The sequence below is a fragment of the Procambarus clarkii genome, chromosome 35, assembly GCF_040958095.1.
Source record: "Procambarus clarkii isolate CNS0578487 chromosome 35, FALCON_Pclarkii_2.0, whole genome shotgun sequence".
Lineage (NCBI taxonomy): Eukaryota > Metazoa > Arthropoda > Malacostraca > Decapoda > Cambaridae > Procambarus > Procambarus clarkii.
The window spans coordinates 28,961,792-28,984,456 of NC_091184.1; the positions used below are offsets into that span (position 1 = coordinate 28,961,792).

Below are 22,665 nucleotides of genomic sequence, written 5' to 3' on the forward strand. Positions count from 1 at the left end.
AGTGTTTCAACATGCTAATACACACGCTAATATCACAGCCACAGTGGGGGGGAGAGAGTGGGGCTTAGTATAACTTTAAACTTCCACTCGTCTCTTTTTAAACTGTTCGTTCACTTCAAAAACAGCCACAGTCACCCTTCGAAATAGTACACCTATACTCATTATTCAAACAGACACATGCACTATACTGTATATCACAATACACTCAGAATGTCTACCTGCACAACGTCCTTAAAATTCGGTTGTACAATAGATGTACAGAACGTTATTTAACCTAGAGCTTCTTAATTTTAAACATTCACAAAGTATTTGAAGAATAATTCTAAAACCAATTATCTATAAAATATAAAAACCCTAAAACAGCAAAATAAAATAACAGATGAATGAAGGAGATTTATTTAAAGGGGCCGAGCATTACAGGAAGGCAGGTAATACTCATCACATTATAATTTCAGCTTCTTTTACGATTTAAATACGCACATACTGGCAACATATGAATGTAATATTCATTTGACCTTTGAGTTAGGTTTACAGTTTCGGCCCGAGTGCAGGATGAGGAGGAGAGGGAGGGATCACAAATCTTATTTCATCCCAGAGCTGCTCAAAAGGGTTGTCGAAGCACGAACCCCCCCCCCCCCCCCACCCACAGTGATGTTCTACAAGGAAAGAGAGGAGATGGGACAGGACGAATGTGGTAAGGAGCGACACCGGATATTTTATGACGCTGTGAGGTATGTCACAGCACTACAGGTCGGGGAGATGGGGTACAGAGATGCCATACAGCATCTAGGCATTACAGGTCGGGGTGATAGGGTACAGCATCTGGGCTTTACAGGTCGGGGTGATAGGGTACAGCATCTAGGCATTACAGGTCGGGGTGATAGGGTACAGCATCTAGGCATTACAGGTCGGGGTGATAGGGTACAGCATCTGGGCTTTACAGGTCGGGGTGATAGGGTACAGCATCTGGGCTTTACAGGTCGGGGTGATAGGGTGCAGCATCTGGGCTTTACAGGTCGGGGTGATAGGGTGCAGCATCTGGGCTTTACAGGTCGGGGTGATAGGGTGCAGCATCTGGGCTTTAATTTACCTGTGACCAGCGATCAATTTTTTTATACTTCTTGAGACCGACTGAAGACATGCTTACCCGAATGACGATGTAATCAATCAGCTTATTGATGTTTGCAATGGGGGCGAGAGATAAAAAGCATTTTATACTGTAGAGAAATGACCCCTAAACAGGAGACATGTTCCACCAAATAGCATCCTTGTCCTTCTGGCGTGGCTTCCTCCAAACACGGCTGTGAAGGAACCCGAGACGCCACTGACGCCACCACCACCTACCTCCACGTGTACCACACACACATAAACAACTGCTTTTGGCACCATGAGGGTAATGTCTGGCAAGCGTTCACAAACATTCAAAGAAAACAAAAATTACACTGAAGATTTACGAATATGTTGTATCGTGTAAAAATAAATGTCATTACTAATTTAGCATGATAATAATGAAGGGGAATGGTGACATTGGCATGTACTGGGGCATAAAATATGAAATCGATAACATACAGCGTCGTGAGGCAATGACCAGGCCACGTTACTCGGTGGCATGATGCCACGGGTCTTGACCTGCCGTAGAGGCTTACTGCAACTAAACAAACAAGTGTGTTGGTGATAATGACAAGACAGGATAATTGCAAGCAACGAAATACTGTACTAGTTGTCGTGAAGATAATAACCTAGTGACGGTGAGTGTGATACAACAAAACAAATGAAGCTAGAGAAAGCACACACAGTGTGGGAGAGATGGTGACAGTGTTAAGAGACGAGCGTGTGACGTGACTAAGAGGGTGCGACTTGGTACTTACACTCGGTGAGGCTGACGATGCCCGCGAGGGTGGTGACGGGCACTTGCGGGTTGGTGTTCGGCTCCCCATTCATCGTGCCCCATCACTACACCTGCAACACACAACCTCTATCAGTACACACCTGTACCAAACCTGCCCCCCGGGTAAGGCCTGACTGGGACCACACAGCTTACCAGTGTCACACCCTCTACATCATTCCTAATGTTTCCACCCAGCGACCTGGTCGGAGACCGGGAAGCCAGAATATTGATTCTTGCAACAACCTACCTCAAGGTAGGTTATCACCTGTGACCTACAAAGACGCAGAGATGAATGCAAATGTACAGATATAGTAGACACAGTTTACTATTTTATACATTCCATTACTAAAGGTCAATTAAATACTACACGACTCGCTATGAGCATCCGGATTCGTAGCATCAAGAGCTCTCTGACTGGGGAGCCCAATGAATGGAAATGTTGACAATATCATTTGCGAGAAGTGTTGGAGTCATGAATATCTGACATGATAAGTCGGATTACTGAATGAATGATTGATGAAAATTAAGCCATCCAAGAGGTAGCACGGGCATGAATAGCCCGTAAGTGGTAGTTGGATTACTAAAGTTTCAGACGTACTTTTGTATCATTTTCTTAATCCTCTTGATTAGTGTACGTACATAGTCCTGTACGCAGGTGAGTCAATACTATAAGAGGTATAGATTTAATATTAAGTCTTTTGGTTCTCATCATTTCTTGAACAGTTATTCAGTCACTTATTAACAAACCCCATCCCGTGGGTGGTGGTGTAGAGGTTACAGAGGCACCTTTAACATCTCGTGGGTGGTGGTGTAGAGGGTTACAGAGGCACCTTTAACATCTCACGAGTGGTGGTGTAGAGGGTTACAGAAGCACCTTTAACATCTCACGAGTGGTTAAGGGCTTCAGTTCTGTACAGTATTTGTAATTTACATCAGTTTTTCTTAATTAACACGTTAGAGAGAGAGTGGGATAATGTTGTTAGTGGAGTGCCTCAAGGCTCTGTCCTGGGGACCTCTGTTGTTTATAATATATATAAATGATTTAGATTCAGGTTTGAGTAGCCTGCAGGGTAGTTTGTGTAGTCCAGTGCAGGGATGGGCAACCCTTGGCATGCAAATAAATATCCAACTTCTTCGCAGAGTTATATATTTAAACTCAATAAAATACAATTTTATTAAGTAGAGCGATACTAAATAAAAATGCAATAAACATTGACAACTGTTTTGGTAATAATAATAAGAAATTAAACAAACATCATACTTGTCAAAACAATTGTCTCTGCAACATACTGATATACAAGTGCAGACGAGGAGTCACAATAACGTGGCTGAAATATTTGAGTCGACTTGAGAATGGTCCAGAACAAACCGAAACGTCGTCGTCCCTTCACCTTCTAGTGTGTGGTCTAGTCAACGCTAACCTTTCAAATGCGAAGGTGACGCTTTACCGACTAGTCGAAGAGACTGAATATTTTAGCGACAACATTTACTGTCTCTTTAAAACCTGCCCAGAGCCACTCAAGACCTACCTCCTCCCCCCCCCCATTCCCTATCTCTCTCTGTGTGTATTTACTACTAGCTGTACCCGGCCTCGCGTTGCTGTGGCTCAGCAATGCATGTGCGTTGCTGTGCCACAGCAACCATTCCCTATCTCCCAACCATTCCTCACTCCCTCGTCCTCCCAACCATTCCTCACTCTCCCATCCCCTTGCCCTCACCACCATTCCCACCCTCCCCTGTCCCTTTGTCTTCCCTACCATCCCCCACTCCAGCTTCCCCTCGTCCTACCCCACCATTCCCCACTGCACCGTCCCCTCGTCCTCCCCACCATCTCTCACTTCCCCATCTCCTCGCCCTTCCTACCATTCCCCCACTCCCCTGTCCCCTCGTCCCCACCATCCCCAACTCCCCTCGTCCTACCCCACCATTCCCCACTCCCTCGTCCGATGCATTCCCAAATAATCTGATGTTCCCATCAGAAAATTTAGAGCATCAAATGATCTGATGGTCCCATCACTGAAATATAAGGAAAACAAGTTAAAAAACGAAATGAAAAACAACGAAAAAATAAAAAAATTAAACAGTACTCACGAAATGACCGGTATGATAAACAACACAGCTCAAATCCAACGCAATGCCACACACAATAATTAAATCAAAATGAAAACAAATCGAAATATATGAAAATTCAATTCATCAATGAAATCGGTAACATTGAAATGGAATCGTAACATTTAGTATAGCATGAGTTGCTCTTACGTGCAACACATGGAGCCGTTTCTTAAAATAAGAATGTTTTTACCTGTCACAGGTGTGGCATCTATATAGGAGGTATATAAAAACACGCGCATATTTGAATGCAACGTTGCGTCAAAATTTCAAAGCAATCGGTAAAGAGGTAAAGAGGATTCGAAGATATTTCTCACGTGAAAAACAGTTAAAAAAACATGTTTTTTCCCGTCACAGACGTGACATCGATATAGTATGTACATAAACCTGCTCGGATGTGAATGGAACGTTTGTGTGAAAATTTCAAAGCAATCGGTGAAGAACTTTCGGAGATTAGCGATTTTGAACAAACGAGCATTTACATTTTTATTTATATACATTCGTATTTACTATTTGTGTCTGAATAATCGAGCTATTTAGCTCTTGGATCCCGCCTTTCTAACCAATCTATTTTTTCTTCTATTACATCTACTACTACATATACTGTATTCCTAACACTCGCGCGCACACATCCCCAGAAAGCAGCCCGTAGTAGCTGTATAACTACCAGGAACCTATTTACTGCTAGGTGAACAGGCACATCAGGGTGAAAGAAACTGCTCATTTGTTTCCGCCTCCGCCAGGAATCGAACCCAGGCCATTAGGACTACGACCCCGCTGTCCACTCAGCCCCGTAATCGCGTGCGTGCGGTGTGTCGTGAGTGAGTGAGTGAGTGAGTGAGTGAGTGAGTGAGTGAGTGAGTGAGTGAGTGTGTGATTGTGTTTTATATAAACAAAGTTTACTCATGAACCCAGGCGATCTAACTCTGGCGAGGACGTGGTACTTGCCACTTGTCGGGTCCACTAAGCGAGCCCAGACTAGGTCAGACAGCTCCACCACACACCCACGCCAGCAGGGTCCGACCAGAGTGAAGCGGCAGTCATCGTGCACATCTCATCAAGGACGGAGGGCAGCTACAAGTCTCCACACCACCACTGATTAAGAACTATGTGCCTGATAGTCGAAAACAGTACTCAATAACTATCAGAGGCTTGCGTCCCTCCACGCAGCTGTACCTTGTAAAATATATATGATTGTGTGCGCGCGCGCGCTTGTGCTTAAAGAGCAAAGAAATGAAGATAGAAAAACCAACACTAAAACTTGTTTGTATGAAGAATTATTGGACAAAGGCTTGGTGGTCCCTAGTCAAAGTCTGGCAGGGATACTCATCTTAGGACACAATCCCACCACTAAACCGGAAATAAGGGAAAAGGGAAGGAAAAGGCAGACCATTTTGCAGGTCCCTGGTTCAGTATGACAACCTCCATAGGTCTATGACACTGCTTAGAAATCTCTGGCAAAATTCTCGAGACACTCAACATTTGTCAGCATGTTATGTTTTATCATCATCGAACACTGTGTGATCGACATGTTGGCTTCAGGAAAGGTTGTTCTGCAGCGAATATTTTGTTAGACCTTTCCGCTAAGTTGCACCCGTCACTCGAATACTGCAAGATCAGCTGTGTTGTTGCACTGGACATAACACGTGCCTATGACTGGATACTGCAATTTGATCTAGCAAAGTTTGAAGCGTAATGTGACTCGGGCTTCATCTTATATCTGATAAGAGACTACCTTCGAGAACGGACTCCTTAGGGTAGTATTCAATGGAAGATAATCTGAAAACCACTCGACTGATACCTGTTTACCACAGGGTAGTGTGTTTGGGCCCCTTGCTATGGAATGTCTACTTTAACAATCTTCAATAACTTATTCATGGGGCACACATAATGATCTCGGACGTAGGTTCGAATCCTCGTCATGGCCCTTGTGGATTTGTTTATTCATGGGGCTTCAGTCTAGCCTATGTTGACGAGTGCACTCTAGCCTATGTTGACGAGTGCACTCTAGCCTATGTTGACGAGTGCACTCTAGCCTATGTTGACGAGTGCACTCTAGCCTTTACATATACAAGAAAAAATGCCGACTGCTACAAGGCTAATTGCCCACACTTGAGAGCAGTTCCTTCGTGGGATAGGAGAGAAAACGTTGGCTATGATCACAACTTGACTGGCAGATATTGCACTTGGGGCATGCATATAGATGATTTCAACTCTACAATTACCATGCAGAGCCAACATGCCGAACCAAGCAAGTAAAAGTAGCCAAGAAATCTGCAGACTTGAGACGCAGACGTTTTAAGTATGATGCCACTCTCCTAGATGACATCTCCCCCCCTCTATTTATGAGTTCTGGATAATAAAGAACCGTATAAGAAGACCCATCTCCAGTCTTGACTCACTCTGGTTGAACTGGTCGGTACATCAAACTCTTCAACACTGAAGACATGTCGGCAGTCTCGTTTATATATTTATATATACAAGAGTTCTTACATTTTTGTACAGCCACTAGCATGCATAGCGTTTCGGGCAAGTCCTTAATCCTAATTTTCCACGGAATACGAACAGCCAAAGCGTTTAACAACCAGGTACCCATTCACTGCTGGGTGAACAGAGGCGACAGTTAATTATTGGTGCCCAGTAAATCCTCCCCGGCCAGGATACAAACCCAGACCAGAAGCGCCGGACGAGTGTTTTACCACTGCGCCACGGGGACCCATTTTTTATGTATGAATCCAATGTTCTTAAGGCCAGGCTTCCGAGATGATGTAAGACAGCAGCTCTTAGCTCAGTCTCAAATAGATAGGGAGGGATGAAGACGTCGACGAAGAAACGCAGGACTGGTAACACTATTATCTGCCGAACGCCTCTCACAGCAAGGTCGGTGGAGAGAGAGAGGGAGCCAGCGAACAGCAGAGGCAACACAGCCAGTACCGAACACCCCCCCCCCTTGCCGTCGACTGCTGCCTGCTCTCTCCCCCTGCCACACGCACGATATTTCCACTGTACAACAACCTTTCCTTCCCCAAGTGGCAACGTTGCTAGCATTCCTCTACCTGAGGAAACTCGGCAAACCCTTGCAACTGTTGCTCCACTCTTGATACACTCAAACACTGACATGTAATTGAAGGATATACGCGCGTTTATTTAATGCTAGTTATATCAAGTGTGACGTTGGAGAAGAGTGAGCAGTGATGGTGGCTGATGGAACACGCAGGACAATATGTGAGGCGACATTGTGCTACACTAGGACACCGACTTCCAGCAGTGATAGCTTACAACGTTATGATTATTCGCTTTATTTATACGCTCGCCATTCTGGTCCGTTACGTTACTTAGCCAACACCACCTCAGTTTAGTCATCTCCATTTCTGGTCACTACCATGAACTTTATATGATCCGTACTGCGCAGTGTAATGAGCCCACACACCTCATACGGACAACTACATTTTGTCACGATTTCACAGCATATAATACTAACATAGTTCATCCCGGGCACTGTAATGACGACTCTAGGCTCTCGAGCATACTGACAACTCTAGGCTCTCGAGCATGCTGACGACTCTAGGCTCTCGAGCATACTGACAACTCTAGGCTCTCGAGCATGCTGACAACTTTAGGCTCTCAAGCATGCTGACAACTCTAGGCTCTCAAGCATGCTGACAACTCTAGGCTCTCGAGCATGTTGACAACTCTAGGCTCCCGAGCATGCTGACGACTCTAGGCTCTCGAGCATGCTGACAACTTTAGGCTCTCGAGCATGCTGACAACTCTAGGCTCCCGAGCATGCTGACAACTCTAGGCTCTCGAGCATGCTGACAACTCTTCATCATGCACCGTGAAAGAATCTGACTGACAAACGGATGCAACAAATAAGACAGGAAAAGGGGGGGGGGGGGACAATCAGATAAATATCATTAGTGACAAAGTTTTACTCTTGCCGTATCAGTTGACCCGCATGTTTTCAATGTCACTGTTCTCCACCACTTTCCTCTGGTGGCTGGGATAATCCTTTGGGGGTTTAACTTATCTTTTCTGGTTATCCTGGCTTCATACGCTCTCTCTTATCTCTTATATCCCTTTTAATGTTGCCTTTGTAATTCTCTCACGTGCTGGGTCTAGGCTCTTTATAGTTTTGTTAACCATCCTTCGCTTATCAAACCTGATGCTTTGCTTTGTTAACCACTAAGATAATTATAGGAAATGGTAGTCTGTTGGGAATACTATTTTCAAGTGCAGATTTGAGTTATCTTGAGATGATTTCGGGGTTTTTAGTGTCTCCGCGGCCCGGTCCTCGACCAGGCCTCCACCCCCAGGAAGCAGCCCGTGACAGCTGACTAACACCCAGGTACCTATTTTACTGGTAGGTAACAGGGGCATAGGGTGAAAGAAACTCTGCCCATTGTTTCTCGCCAGCGCCCGGGATCGAACCCGGGACCACAGGACTGGTCCCAAAGGAATCCGTTTCTAGTTTTATAGATCTTTACAGTTAACTACTGTTTGCTGGGATATTAGCGTCGACAGTATCTTTACGCGTTTTATTTCCAGCTAATATTTCATTTACTTAGATCCGTACATGATTAAGTTAACACTATGTGAAGGTTTAGTATTCCTTACTGCTGAAATAGCTGTTTTGGAGTCAGTATTTATCATTGCATTATTATGACGGTTGTAATATGCATGTTCAGTTTACAAGGGAACATGCAGATGATGAGCACAATAACGTGGCTGAAAAATGTTGACCAGACCACACACTAGAAATTGAACAGACAACGACGTTTCGGTCCGCCTGGACCATTATCAAGTCGATTGTGTTGATAATGGTCCAGGACGGACAATCGACTTGACAAGGTCCAGGACGGACCGAAACGTTGTTGTCTCCAATTTCTAGTGTGTGGTTTGGTCAACAATAGGGAACATTTCTGTCTGAAATGTGGAGACATTGTTTATTATGGTCTAGTGGAGCAGAGGGCGAGTAGAAAGCTGCTGCTGCTGCTGGGGGTGCTGTTGGTGGTGGTGGCGGTAGTGGTGGTGGTGGTGGTGGCGGTAGTGGTGGTGGTGGTGGTGGTGGTGGTGGCGGTAGTGGTGGTGGTGGTGGTGGCGGTAGTGGTGGCGGTAGTGGTGGTGGTGGCGGTAGTGGTGGCGGTAGTGGTGGCGGTAGTGGTGGTGGTGGTGGTGGTGGTGGTGGTGGCGGTAGTGGTGGCGGTAGTGGTGGTGGCGGTAGTGGTGGCGGTAGTGGTGGTGGTGGTGGTGGCGGTGGTGCTGCTGCTGTTGTTGGTGCTGGTGCTGCACCATGGGTGCACTGTTCATCTACAGCGCCACCAGTGTCGCCCATGGCAATGATGGCTTGTAGTCTGGTACGGGCCCCAAGTCTATCTTGTTCTCGGGTGTTACACACCTGATGGACACCATTACGTGCTGTCTTGCTGTCTATTTCTTTAATGGGAACTGCGTAAATTTTATGTGCAAATTGTGATGGTCTGTAAAGTTCATGATTAATGCGGTCATCCACGGTTCACTGTTATGAAGGATTTGTTTTTTAAATTAAAGATCTTGACTGTTAGGTATTGAATTCTAGTTCCAATTCGTTCAAAATTTATTTCGAGGAATCGTCCATGATGGTGCACCTGTGATGCTGCTCGTGGCTGCTTTGTTCAATTGCCCGGGTTTTATCACACTTTTTGTAAAGCGATCAGAAAAGGGGCGTGGTCTAGGATGAATCTGAGTGCGCGAATGTAACATGGCCTGAGAATGTTGTGATTGGGGTCAATCTTTCTGCTAAACAAGTTATGTATGTAGACATAACTGTCAGCAAGTTAATCTTGCGGTTTCTTTCCTTCATATAACACATTTATTTATCGAAGATTCTCAGCTTGTCAATCCATACTCTTAGATATTTGCTATCCATTCCAGCTCTGTATTGTGTCATAAGGTACACCTGTGGGTCAGATACTACACAGTACATGCCTTTTCATGTTCAAGAACTAATTCTGTCGAGATCCCCTGGTGTGCTTCTTCAGTGGCATGATCTTCATTGGGTATGAGGACCAGATCACCGGCGTCGCTAGTGGGGTTTGTGTGTGGTGGCCGCCTGATCACCACAAGCTTTCACATCAACATGTTGAATCGAGTAGGACAATACTACAATACTCCTTGCGGTGTATCTTTATCTAAAGCCTGGGAATGTTGTATGGAGAAATGTGTCCTTGGAATCGTATCCTGATTTTTCAGTCAATGAGGTAGTCATGAACTCACCAAGGTAACTTATTCTCTCACCTCCCCCTCCCAATCACTTGGACTGGATGGTAGAGCGACGGTCTCGCTTCATGGAGGTCGGCTTTCAATTCCCGACCGTCCAAGTGGTTGGGCACCATTCATTTCTCCCCTTTCCATCCCAAATCCTTATCCTGACCCCTTCCAAGTGCTATATAGTCGTAATGGCTTGGCGCTCTCTCCTGATAGTTCCCCCCCCCCCTTTTCATTCAACGATATAGTACTGTATGGGGAGGGGGTTGTTAACGCAAAAGCCGTTTCCAAGTCTAGGAACACTAAAGAGTTTCGCCCATGGACGTCAGCAAGACAGTATAATGTTCCTCCACCTTCCTTCAATACCAGAATATTTGGATGCAAGCGACCAAAGTTGCATTCGTGTCTGCAGAGGATCATTCTGTCTGCTGCCTTGACTGTGCATAACAGGAAGCTTGCCATTTTCAAGTCTTTTTGACAAGGGCGAGCAGTAAGTGTTGTCCTACTCCTACGTGCCCAATCGTTATGTTACCACCCCCCCTCCCCTCCCCGGGGGGAAAAGACATTAATGTTGCACGAAACCAAAGATAATAACGTTCATCGTACGTTGATTTAACGTTATTCAAGAATACCGTTAAATTAACGTTAATTTGCCCGCTTGGATATGTGGTCCAAGAGCAGTGTTTACCTTTCTGGGTACATGGAGGTCCTCATTCCTGATTCAGCTTTCCCAGTCTCCTAGTCTTAATTGGTCAGTTTGGTCATTCTTGTTCATATGCGAACTATATGGCTAAATCCTAAGCTTTAATGTGTCCTTTTATTTACAGGCCTAATATTGGTCAGCAGATGGTGTGAGGGGGAGAGGGATAGCTCCACGCTCCATCTCGCGATAACCCTCACTGGCTGAGGACTACCAGACTGTCGACGACATTGGCTCTGCTACAGATTAACTTTGCTCTAACCAGGAACAACTCTGACTCAGGAAATGTAGATGTTTATCTCTCAGAATGTTTGGTAATATGTTTATTGTTTGTGATGTGTGTCTATGTATGTATTAACACGATATACTGAACGGGGTGAGGATAGCTTGAGCTACCTCATCCCTTTGTGTGTATTTTACCTCAAACTTATTTCAATTCAATTTCAACTCTGACTCAATAACAAGGACATTTCTTGCACCACAATTCTATGAAGTTTTAAGCATAGGTAATAAAGAAGTTAAATTGTACTGTGTATTAATGTATATACAGAATAATGTGATGTGCGTAAACTATTGGGTGTTCAGTACTACTATTGATGATTATAGTCGAGCATAGATTGGCTTGGGGCAAACATTGTTCATGTTTAACAACTAAACTTGTATCATGCGGTATTTAAATTTCATTACCATGAAGTTTTAAATGTACGTGATGGAGTAACTGGTCTGACACACAAAGAAGGCAATAGTTAAGTGCTCTAACCTTCGAAATAAACATGATTTGACTTAGTTTTAGTACCCGTCTTTAGGCTCCCTCTTCACTTCTCTTCTCTTCTCTCTCTCTCTCTTCCACCTCTTCTTCCTCTCTCTGCAGTTTCTTTATTCCTATTAACGTCAATGGTATTATTCAACCTTCTTACCTTCCACCTCACATTCTATAGTATACAACTCTCACATCACCACCTTACACACTGACTTTCTCTACAACTATTTCTTTACACTACTTGACAATGGTCCAGGACCCACCGAAACACCACTATTTTCACAGTTGAGTGTTGGGTGTTCTTTTCTCATGATTCCATGTAAGACACAGCATGCTGTGAGGTGAGGATCCTTTATACAGCACAGGGTACCGGAACACTGCTCTATGTACCTACGCTTGTTAAAAATATATATATATTCCCAGCTGGGAGTCCCCAGACATCGCCAGTTGCGTTAATTGAAGCTCAGTATACACTACTATAAACGCTTTTGTTTGTATATACTACAGGTGAAAACAATGTAAATACTGTATTAAATTTTGCCCCGAAGGGGCCAGTTTATTGGGCAGCGGACATACCGCCATAGCAGCATGTACAACACTCCCCAATAGGAAGAAAACCCGCTGGGTTGTTCATCTATAGCGGTGTAATCTAATAACGAATAAGATGTAAGTTGAGCATGAAGGTTGCCGAGATCTGGTGAGTGTCCACAACGTTTGAACAAATTCCACAGAGAAGTCGAATCAGAATTGTTAAATAAGAACATAAGAATAAAGGTAACTGCAGAAGGCCTATTGACCCATACGAGGGAGCTCATATTTATAACCACCCAATCTCACTCAAATGCATGTCCAACCCACGTTTGAAACAATCAAGGGACCCCACCTCCACCACGTTACGCGGTAATTGATTCCACAAATCAACAACCCTGTTACGGAACCAGTATTTACCCAGGTCTGTCTTAACTCTAAACTTATCCAATTTATACCCATTGTTTCGTGTTGTGTCTTGTGCTGATAGGCAACAGGTAGAGCAAGGGTAGTAGGCGTGGCATAGAGAGCTAGTCTACACTTGGCCGTAGTCACTGACAAGTTAGCGGTGTGTACGTGTATCCAAGAGAGCAACAAAGCGAGAGAATCCAGGCATGCGGGAGAGCGGGAGAGAGCGAGCGCATAGTGGGCCACGGAGGTGGGGGGGACGCCCCACGTAGCGGGACTCTGGGTGGTGGTGGCGGCGGCAAGGCTTGTGGGAGTGTGTGAGAGGGGGGGAGAAGGGGGTTTACTGGTAGTGAGGGTGGGCGGTGGTGCCAGCTGCTGGGACCTGCTCCACTACTCTCTGACATATCACCTGCTCTCACGCCTCATCATACACCACTTAAGTATACACGTTATCACCTCACCACACTTTTCAAGTAAAGGTGAAAAAATAACCAGGTAATGGAACTGGTTACTCATCAGCAAGAGCCGAACTAGTAAGTTTAACATGTGATGGTTGGCGCGTTACTGAAGTAAAGAATGAGTCACCACGGCAGCTCTGCCTATCTATGTAGCCGCGCCGCGCGTGTATATCCCACACACAAATATGGCTGCCTAATAAACCACCCGCCTTCATAAGCCACAAAATCTCAAACGTGCCGTTCTTGTCATTGAAGAACTGCACATTTGCAGTTCTTCGCTTCCCACACCATATTCGCTCCTGTCAAACACGAGACAACCAAGGTACCAACAACTGTCAAACTTAAAGAACAAGTTTACACCGAGTAATTACGGGTTGCTGGGCTGGAGTGACGCAACACATCTACCATCCCCCTCAGCAAACCCCACAATGGGTGCATCACACCGACAGCTGACTGACGCACTACCATTCATTACACCCAGGGAAAGGGTACCGAGAAGTCAACTTGTTTTAGATAAAAGAATAAACAACCCTGGAAAAGGCTGCATTAGAGCCGGTTATTCACTACCATTTTGTTTATAAAACAATGAGATGATGATGTTAAAGAGATTCGCTACCTGGAACAAAAAGTTCCAAGTAGCACGGGCTATGGTGAGCCCGTAGGCAATGAGATGATAATGGGTTGAATACACGTATTTTGCAAAGGCGTTTGACAAATAACCAGTGACTGACTGGTCAGACGAAGGGAACATGTCCACATAACAATGTTATATAACCACACATAACAATAGCGTGGTGTACCCATGAGAAATTCTTTAGAGCAGGACGGTGGGATCAAACCCATGTTTTGAAAGAACAACAATCAACGATGACCAATTACAACTTTTTACTACGGAAACATATGCCTACTGGATATAATAAGCGCACTAGCACATTTTAATCAATGCTACTGAAATAACACTAGAAAGCCAAGTTTCAAAACAAATAAAACTATTAGACAAAATCATAAATTTGATTCAAACTTTTTAAAATTTATTACTAAGCCAATAATGATAGTTTTCGTGTTCATTGTATTCCCTTTTATAACAGTTCTGTGCAAGTTAATGTCTACCAAAGCAGATAAATACCTAACCTATGAAATAGAACAGACTATGAATAGTCTGTGATCACACTAACTCAATAAAACAGGCCAAGAGATACCATATAAAGACAATGAATGACACTGCAAGAACAAGGGAGAGGTCTTCAAGGTAATAGATCAGAAATGCTGTGAGCGGAAAGCTCCTTGAAGTCAGCAACAAGTAAGACTCCAGACAAATATAGTCCGCTAAATAAGAAACAAGTGAGGAAGATATAAATAGAGTTAAGTGAGTGGCTGGGGGCCCGCTGGGGGTGGATCCCTGGTTCACAGCATGACGGTTAGCCTCTTACTGCAACCCAGCCTCCAAAAAAGATAGTACTTATAACTATTCTATTAGATATAGCTATTCCGCTCATATGCAAATATGAGCAGAATATGCAAACCATGAACTGTTGCACCAAGAGAGTTCGCGTTTTATAGTACTCTCATGACCTTCTTTAGTGTGTAACGACTACAATACATTGATGTTGACCAGACCACACACTAGAAGGTGAAGGGACGACGACGTTTCGGTCCGTCCTGGACCATTCTCAAGTCGATTGAGACTTGGTCCAGGACGGACCGAAACGTCGTCGTCCCTTCACCTTCTAGTGTGTGGTCTGGTAAACAATAGTACTTAAATTTTTGGAGGCTACAGTGTCTTACTGATGCTGACAAAGACTTAAGCACGCTGAAAGTGACGAATTGGCTGGCTGATTGAGAGCAGGATAAAGTATCATGTCCACAAATGAGACGGGTGGATGGAAGTGCACACAAACCCAGTTGTGAAAATGTGATGGTTTAATGGCTAAGACTTATGAGAGGCGGCTACTCCCTAGTAGCTAAGAGGTGGTTGTGCTTGACGACTAAGCCCGGCCTCGAGAGTAGAACTCCCAGAACCCCATAAGAACATAATAATAAAGGTAACTGCAGAAGGCCTATTGGCCCATACGAGGCAGCTCCTATCTACATACAAAGATTAATCAAGTGTAATTGGCCTGTTATGCTGAACAGTGTCTTCTGTGTTGGCATCGTTATGTTCTGGTCTTGTCCTTACTCTCATGGTGGGTAAAGTAAATAGTTCCGTGATTTGGGGTGTTCATGGTAGGTTGTTCTATTCTTATGTGAATAGCAGGCATCAAGCAGTACAGTTGCTCACCAAACGATTGACTTTAAACACAGTGGCCAGAGGAGTGTTATCTTAAAGAGTGATTATAAAACATGAACAGCATGTAATACAATAGATTATGTGGGGGTTTCGAAAAATCACACTGCAATCAAAACTGTTGGGTTTAATGATAGCTTGATCGCAACACCCACCACCTTAGGGTAACAAGGTGTATCCAGTTACAACTCAAATGGTGTGCTGTGGATTACCTATACATTCAATCGGGTTTATGCACCATATAATCTCTATAACTATGCTCTCGGAAAACTGTTAATAAGGTGTACCTTACACAAGATATTATCCCTACATATACATTAACTTCACAGAGTATAAAAGACTGAGGTACGAACACACTTGTCCTGCTACATATTTATTTGCATAAATGACACTGGTAAGACTTTAAACACAATCAAATATACATTTGTTTTATACAGGTTGGGAGAGGAGTACAATGTTTACTTTGGAAGAATTTAGCTTGAGATCCTTCGTAAACACGGTCAAGGATTAGAGGTCACACTAATGACAGCTTCTTTCTGTTCTTACTCCACCCTTAAAAGTGAAAGATTTTTCATTTGCAGTTACAAAGCTAACCTTTCCAATATTTTCTGTACAGTATTGTGGTTTCGCGTGCGTTCATCCTAAAGAGTATTTTTTAAACCCAGGTGAGTACAGTAGCAGACTTACTCTGGCTCCTATTAGCAGGCTAAAAGCTTTCTCTTTGGCTATCAAATAAAACGATAAAAAGTGTCATTAGACGAAAACACTTAGATAAACGTAAGGAAAATAAAAGTGTGCAAAAGGAACAACAGATCCAATGTTAATCACAATGAAATTGTCAAACAAAACATGTTTGGGGGAAAATAAAGTCGGCAGACGAAATGTTATCACAGCTCGAATACGACTTGGCTACAGGTGTCTCTGACAGTTCGGCTTGTACGGGGAGCTAGATGGAGTAAAGCGTAGTGTGGACAAAGACAGGGACGTCGGTTCGAATCCTCGTCACGACCCTTGTGGACTTGTTCACAGGGAGGGAGGGACAGACGGACGGACGCACACTACAACATTTTATCTTAAACTGAAAAAAATTGAGCCATTAAAAGAACAATCTAAATTCACGCTGCATGAAATAGTAAATCGTCTTCTTATGGATGATAAACTATCTGAAATTCTTGCACTTTATCCATACAGGTACTTCGCTTCTAGTTGATAAATGACATACGAGACTATACGCTTACCTGCTTGATTGCCACGTCAAGAAACCACGTAATTGAAGCTGTATAGTGTGAAGACCAATAATAATAATAATAAATAGCAGCTCTTCTGTGACCCTGTAATATCCAATATTTAAAAATATTTTAAATATTAACAAGACCTACTTCCAATGTAAAATATTGTAAGTGAATAGGAGTGCATGTTAGATGTAATTGTTAAGAATTAACAATTAAGTAATTGTTAAGTAACAGTAATTAAGTAATTGTAAGAATTTCAGCAGAGGTTTGATTAAGAGCTCTTGTGCCTTCTGTAATCGTTTTTTGGCGCTACGGTTCACAGGATGAGTGTGGGTACACGAGCCGCCTCCAGCGGCAACACTACAAATCAAACCCTTCCACTGATAACCTTAGCCTTACCAAACTAGTTTTCCCTGGAAGACAATCCGCTAATAGGTCTACAACCAGGTACCCAATTACTGTACTACTGAGTGAACGGGAGGGGAAGGGGGGGAGGGGTGAACCGCTTAGGTGGTGGTTGTTGTTTCAGGTTTAGCTACTCAGAACGAAGTGTCCATGTAGCACGGGCTATGGCGAGCCCGTAAACCGCTTAGGATTGGTACCGAGATATCTACCTGCCCAGGGCTCGTGCCCGGCCGAAATCGCTTTTGAGGTGCAGGGCGAACTTCTTATTACCACCCCGCTGCATGTATTTTCAGATGTTTTGTGTTACTTCTGGTAGTAAATATTCCTTACGTACTTTCTACATTCGGCTAGCAATTATAAAAATGTACAGCAGGATTATTAACAGTAAATACAGCAATACGGCAGGCTAGCCAGCTTCGTTTGTATACAAGTTTTGGCATATACCTGTCGATCATAGCTTTTACGATTTTGTTTATTTTATAATACAATTAAAATAACCATATAAAATGCCTCAAAACTGACTTGCAAGAGACGGACTGGGCATGTTTGCCTTAACATATTATACTCTCACTCACAAAATAAATGTCAAACTCCCCCAAACCTCGCGAAAATGTTATGAGAACAGAAAACGAGATTTGCTACCTCACACAGTTACTCATGCAGGCCACTAACTCAAGGATACCAGTAACCCAAGTAACCTAACCTAACATTCCAGGTCTATTGGTCACAGAAGGGTTACTTCACTGACACACTCCTCTTAAAATATTTCAATTTGTTAAACCTATTATTCCAATACTGTATACTGTGTGCACTAGCAACTTACTTCTTCTCTAAAGTCAATACGTTTCACAGCCTAAGGAATTTCAACACATTACATTCAACATATTGTACCGTAGAGCTATTATCTATCAGACTATGCTACCCCTACCTTGTCTACCTTGTGTAGCTTCCGTGGATCAACAACCCCGCGACCCGGTCTCCGACCAGGCCTCCCGGTTGGTCGTCTGGTTAACCAGGCTGTTGGACGCGGCTGCTCGCAGCTTCCTCTCCCCCGTCCCATCCCAAATCCTTATCCTGACCCCTTCTAAATGCTATATAGTCCTAATGGCTTGGCGCGCTCTCCTGATAGTTCTCTTCCCTTCCCTTAATATGGCAGGAGAATGAATAACAACCAATAATAAAACGAATTTCAAGCCACTGATGATCAGTGTCCATGGTAAATATTCATACCTTAAAGATTAATCTAATTAGCTGAACTGGGGATGTTTAACGATGATGTAGTACTTATTTAACTCTTGCAATCAAAGATAACTAAAAGCACCAAGCATCTGATCTATGCAAAGAAAACAGCAGGATCAATCTCAAAACTAAACAGAAATTACCTAATGAAGCCAAGGGGTGCGTAAAAGAGCAATTACGCACATCAATTAAAAAAAAATCAGTTTCCAACGAACTGCCAGCAAGGTTAAGTTGATTGCTGTGCCAGTGATGGGTTTTTTCTCTATAGAATATGTGATCAACTAGGCAGCGTAAGCATCTTGAGGTTATCTTGAGATGATTTCGGGGCTTTTTAGTGTCCCCGCGGCCCGGTCCTCGACCAGGCCTCCACCCCCAGGAAGCAGCCCGTGACAGCTGACTAACACCCAGGTACCTATTTTACTGCTAGGTAACAGGGGCACAGGGTGAAAGAAACTCTGCCCATTGTTTCTCGCCGGCGCCTGGGATCGAACCCGGGACCACAAGTCCAGCGTTCTGTCCGCTCGGCCGACCGGCTCCAGCATGCAGGCATATGTGGCTACAATTTGTAGCAGAGTTCACAAGACAAACTCCCTTAAGAAGAAATCCACAAAACCCAAATATAAACCGAAAAATACTAGGTGAAAGGATGCTTAAGATCCACTGGTCCCAGTGGAGAAGGTTGAGACGACAGGAGGTTGATATGTTGATATGGTCGACAGGTATCAACCAGGTTGAAGACGACTGGTTATATACCAGAGTACACTAGCGGCCTGGCGATGAGTCACAATAACGTGGCTGAAGTATGTTGACCAGACCACACACTAGAAGTTGAAGGGACGACGACGTTTCGTTCCGTCCTGGACCATTCTCAAGTCGATTGTGAGAATGATCGACTTGAGAATGGTCCAGGACGGACCGAAACGTCGTCGTCCCTTCAACTTCTAGTGTGTGGTCTGGTCAACTAGCGGCCTGGATAGCTCTAGGGTGGCTGTCAATCTGGTGGGTTGAAGGGTTTGTGGAGTTGCCAAGTAGTAGTAGTAGTAGTTGTTGATGCTGATACTGGTGGCCTGCTCGCTCCAGCTTCGTGCCGCCGTGACTTGGCCTGGAGTAGACACAATCAATATACTGCACAGTATATCAACATAAGCTAAAAGTCAGGCCTAATGTTTAGTATTATTATTATTTACTATTTTCTATCAATATTATCTTTAATATGAACATAAAGAACACACAATTTTTAATCAATATCGGCTTATAGGAATGAACAGGTTTGTAGTAACGGGGTTTGCAGTAGGCGACGTTGCCACAATTCCTGGAGCGCGGTCAGGGATCGTACTCACCATCCTATGGAGAAAAAACGCGTGACAAGTGCGCACACATGATTTTATCAAAGGCATTTTAATGTTAGGATGAGTGCATTTACTTAAGAAGTAACTGTGGTAGTCTTCTAAATCTCCCTAAATGAACACACTACTCTTATAACCTTGGAGATGAGAGTGCATTTCGAAGGCAGATGGTGCACGTAGCGGAGCTTGGCTGGTGTGTTGTGCATCTCTCGCTAGGGACAAGACAAAGCATCCTTCCTTGAAGACAAACCTGACATTTAATACTTCAACTCTTCCCCTACTTTTGATATCGTTCGCCTTATGCGTTTTTGTTCTCGTATTGGCATTCTTGGTGATATTTAGCGCCCTCTGATTATTTCGCACTTTGATGGTGCTACATAGCCTTCCCGGTTTGGTGCCTTCTTTTGATAATTACCTTACCTCTTCCCCTTTAATATACACATTTTAAGAGCAGCAACTGAAAACTTCATAACTATCGCCGTTCAAAATACAATTATATCGAGAGCACTTGTGAATACAGTATATGGAGGATACAGCAGCAAATAAATTCTTACAAACAGGAAAACAAAACCATGGAGCTACAGAAAAACAATATGGAAAACTAATAAAATATATAGAAACTTTCGTTTCTTGAATTTTTAGTGAAATCAAATCAGTGGCATATTACTATGCTATTTTTGTTTAAACACTGGTGGTATCTAGGCTGGAATATTGTTACACACTTAACAGATGCATTCAAAGTTGGAGAAGTTGCTGACCAGGAGAATGTGTAAAGACCTTTAACTGCGCGAGTCTCTTCAATAAAATATCCAAATTACCGAGACGCCTAAAGTCCCACAAACTGTGCATATAAATACTTGTTGAAGAACAGGCATAATAATTTACAAATGTAAAATTAAAATTAGAGGGACTGGTTTCAAATTTATATGCCAAAATAATTCATTATGCGACCAAGAGCCGTGGCAGAACGTGCAAAATAGCACCTTTGAAGAGGAGGCGTGCCTGTGGTACATTAAGAAAATATTCTAAAATATTAACAGCTCAAGACTTCCGTTCCCTCTAAACACAGGGCATTAACAAACCGACCTCTGTGTTAAAAAGGGAACTTCATAAGCACTACTAAAGAGTACCTGATCAACTGGGCCGATTTATACATCAGACTGTGTTCAGCGTCGTCTAACAGCCTGGTTGACCAAAAGGTATGGGGGGGGGGCAGTATAGGTGGGAAACGGTATGGGGGAAGAGGAGAATCAGATAGTGGGGAGAGGAGGGAAAGCGAGAGGAGAACGGAGGAGACTGGGAGAGAAGGGTTGGGTTAACGTTTCCCTACCTTTGTGTACTAGAGATCTGACCCTTCACACGAAGGCCTTTCCTATGAACATACCTTTCACCAATACCACTAACACGCGAGAACTAAAGGTTTCTACTATTCCAGAAAAACTGTATTAATATCATCTTCAACATTGTTTTGAGATCAATTTTGTGAACTTAATATAATGATAAACTGTTTTGTTTGGGACAGACAGCCTGTATGTATATATCGCGATTCAACAAATTGTCAAAGAATACAAAAGACATTATACACATCAGATTTATATCGATGGTCCCTTACCCAGAAGGTGGAACTACTGACCCTCCCCAGGATGCAACCCCACAACAGTTGACTATTGGGATGAGTATGGGGTGCACAATAAACTAGCCGCCTTCGGCGGCAACAATCAAACAGTTGACTAACTCGCGAGTACCTGTTTACTGCTAGGCGAACTGAGGCCTTAGCTGAAATGAAACTTGCCCAATCATTTGTGCAGCCCGTCCTCCAAACAAAGACCCAAAGTCCATTCTATGCACCCGCCAAACCCCAGCTGTTTATCAATAAAAAACGGTTTACACGCGACTCGCAACTGATGACATCCGAACACTTCCGGAACAAGTGCTTCGCTGACGACTTTTATTCGAACTACAACACTAAATGCTTCTATAAATACAAATAATCGCCAACAGAACTTACACACCTAAGCTAACCAGTGCCTATATATGGACAATATGCTAATATATATACAATATTAATTTATATTTGAGAAAAGTTTTGTTTTCAAAGACCAGAATGTTAAAATTGATGAATGCGTCTTTGGGATCGATCGCTGGATAGAATGGACTTGGTCCGAGGACGGGTTGCATTTGTGTCCCGCCAGGGATTTGAACCCGGATTCATACTGCAAGCCGATAACGAACCCAACTGCACTTCCGAGACCCTACAATGCAAATGTTACAAACAAAACAACTCACTTTGTATAACGGGCGAGTAAAAATGTCTAGCTCATCAAGTTGAACAAATTAATGCCAATCAGTTTATTTGTCACTGACATCTTAACTTATCTGCACCGGTTACCACAAAAGGAAATGAGACACCTAAGAACAATCAAACTTAAAACAATTACCTCTATAAAAAAATTCAACTAAGGTTTCACCAGGATTATGTATATATTGATGCCTCAGATCAACCGTCAACATATACTCCAGCAGCCTGTAAGCTTTACAGAAACAATACTTACATATACACAATTAATGCCAAGTTGAATAACTGTGAATTCTACTTCAACAGAACTAGCTGCACTACAATTAGCTGTGAGTACTAAAAATAACTGGAGGAGCAATTTTGTTAAAGCTTTGGTATAAAAATTATGAGTCATAATCTGACACCTATTTATATAAGCAACATCAAACGTCCACCAGATAGTGTGACAGTGATTCCTAAGATGAGATTAGACTACATTTACCTGTCACTGTTGGTAGCGGGCGACGAATCTTCCAATCTTAAGAACTCCGCGTGTAAACTCTGAGTAAGAAATTGGGGTCACACTCAACATTACATTACTGAAAGTCCATTCAATAACCCTTTAGACCTGGCGATACGAGATACCTGGAGTCTTGGATCGCTTTATCAACTCGTGGGTAGTTTTTCATATTCATCATCCATCCAAAGTTTACCAGTGCTGGCTAACTGATTACATACACTGTAAAATAGGGACTATTTCCACACAGTTTTTAACCCAAACTCTGCA

The 22,665-nt window shown here is 43.4% G+C and overlaps 1 protein-coding gene across 5 annotated transcripts in view; it reads right to left on the reverse strand.

The window, feature by feature from the left end:
• Nipped-B (Nipped-B cohesin loading factor) overlaps positions 1-22,665 on the reverse strand; it is a 115,375-nt gene that overhangs the window by 66,216 nt on the left and 26,494 nt on the right. For 2 of the 5 annotated variants that reach the window (XM_045759036.2, XM_045759035.2), the window contains exon 2: positions 1,869-1,959. The exons of the other annotated variants lie outside the window; for them this stretch is intronic. In XM_045759036.2, coding sequence (XP_045614992.2) covers positions 1,869-1,941 — 73 coding nt within the window. In that variant the 5' untranslated portion in view covers positions 1,942-1,959. The remainder of the gene's footprint in view (positions 1-1,868; positions 1,960-22,665) is intronic. 5 annotated transcript variants of the gene reach the window in all.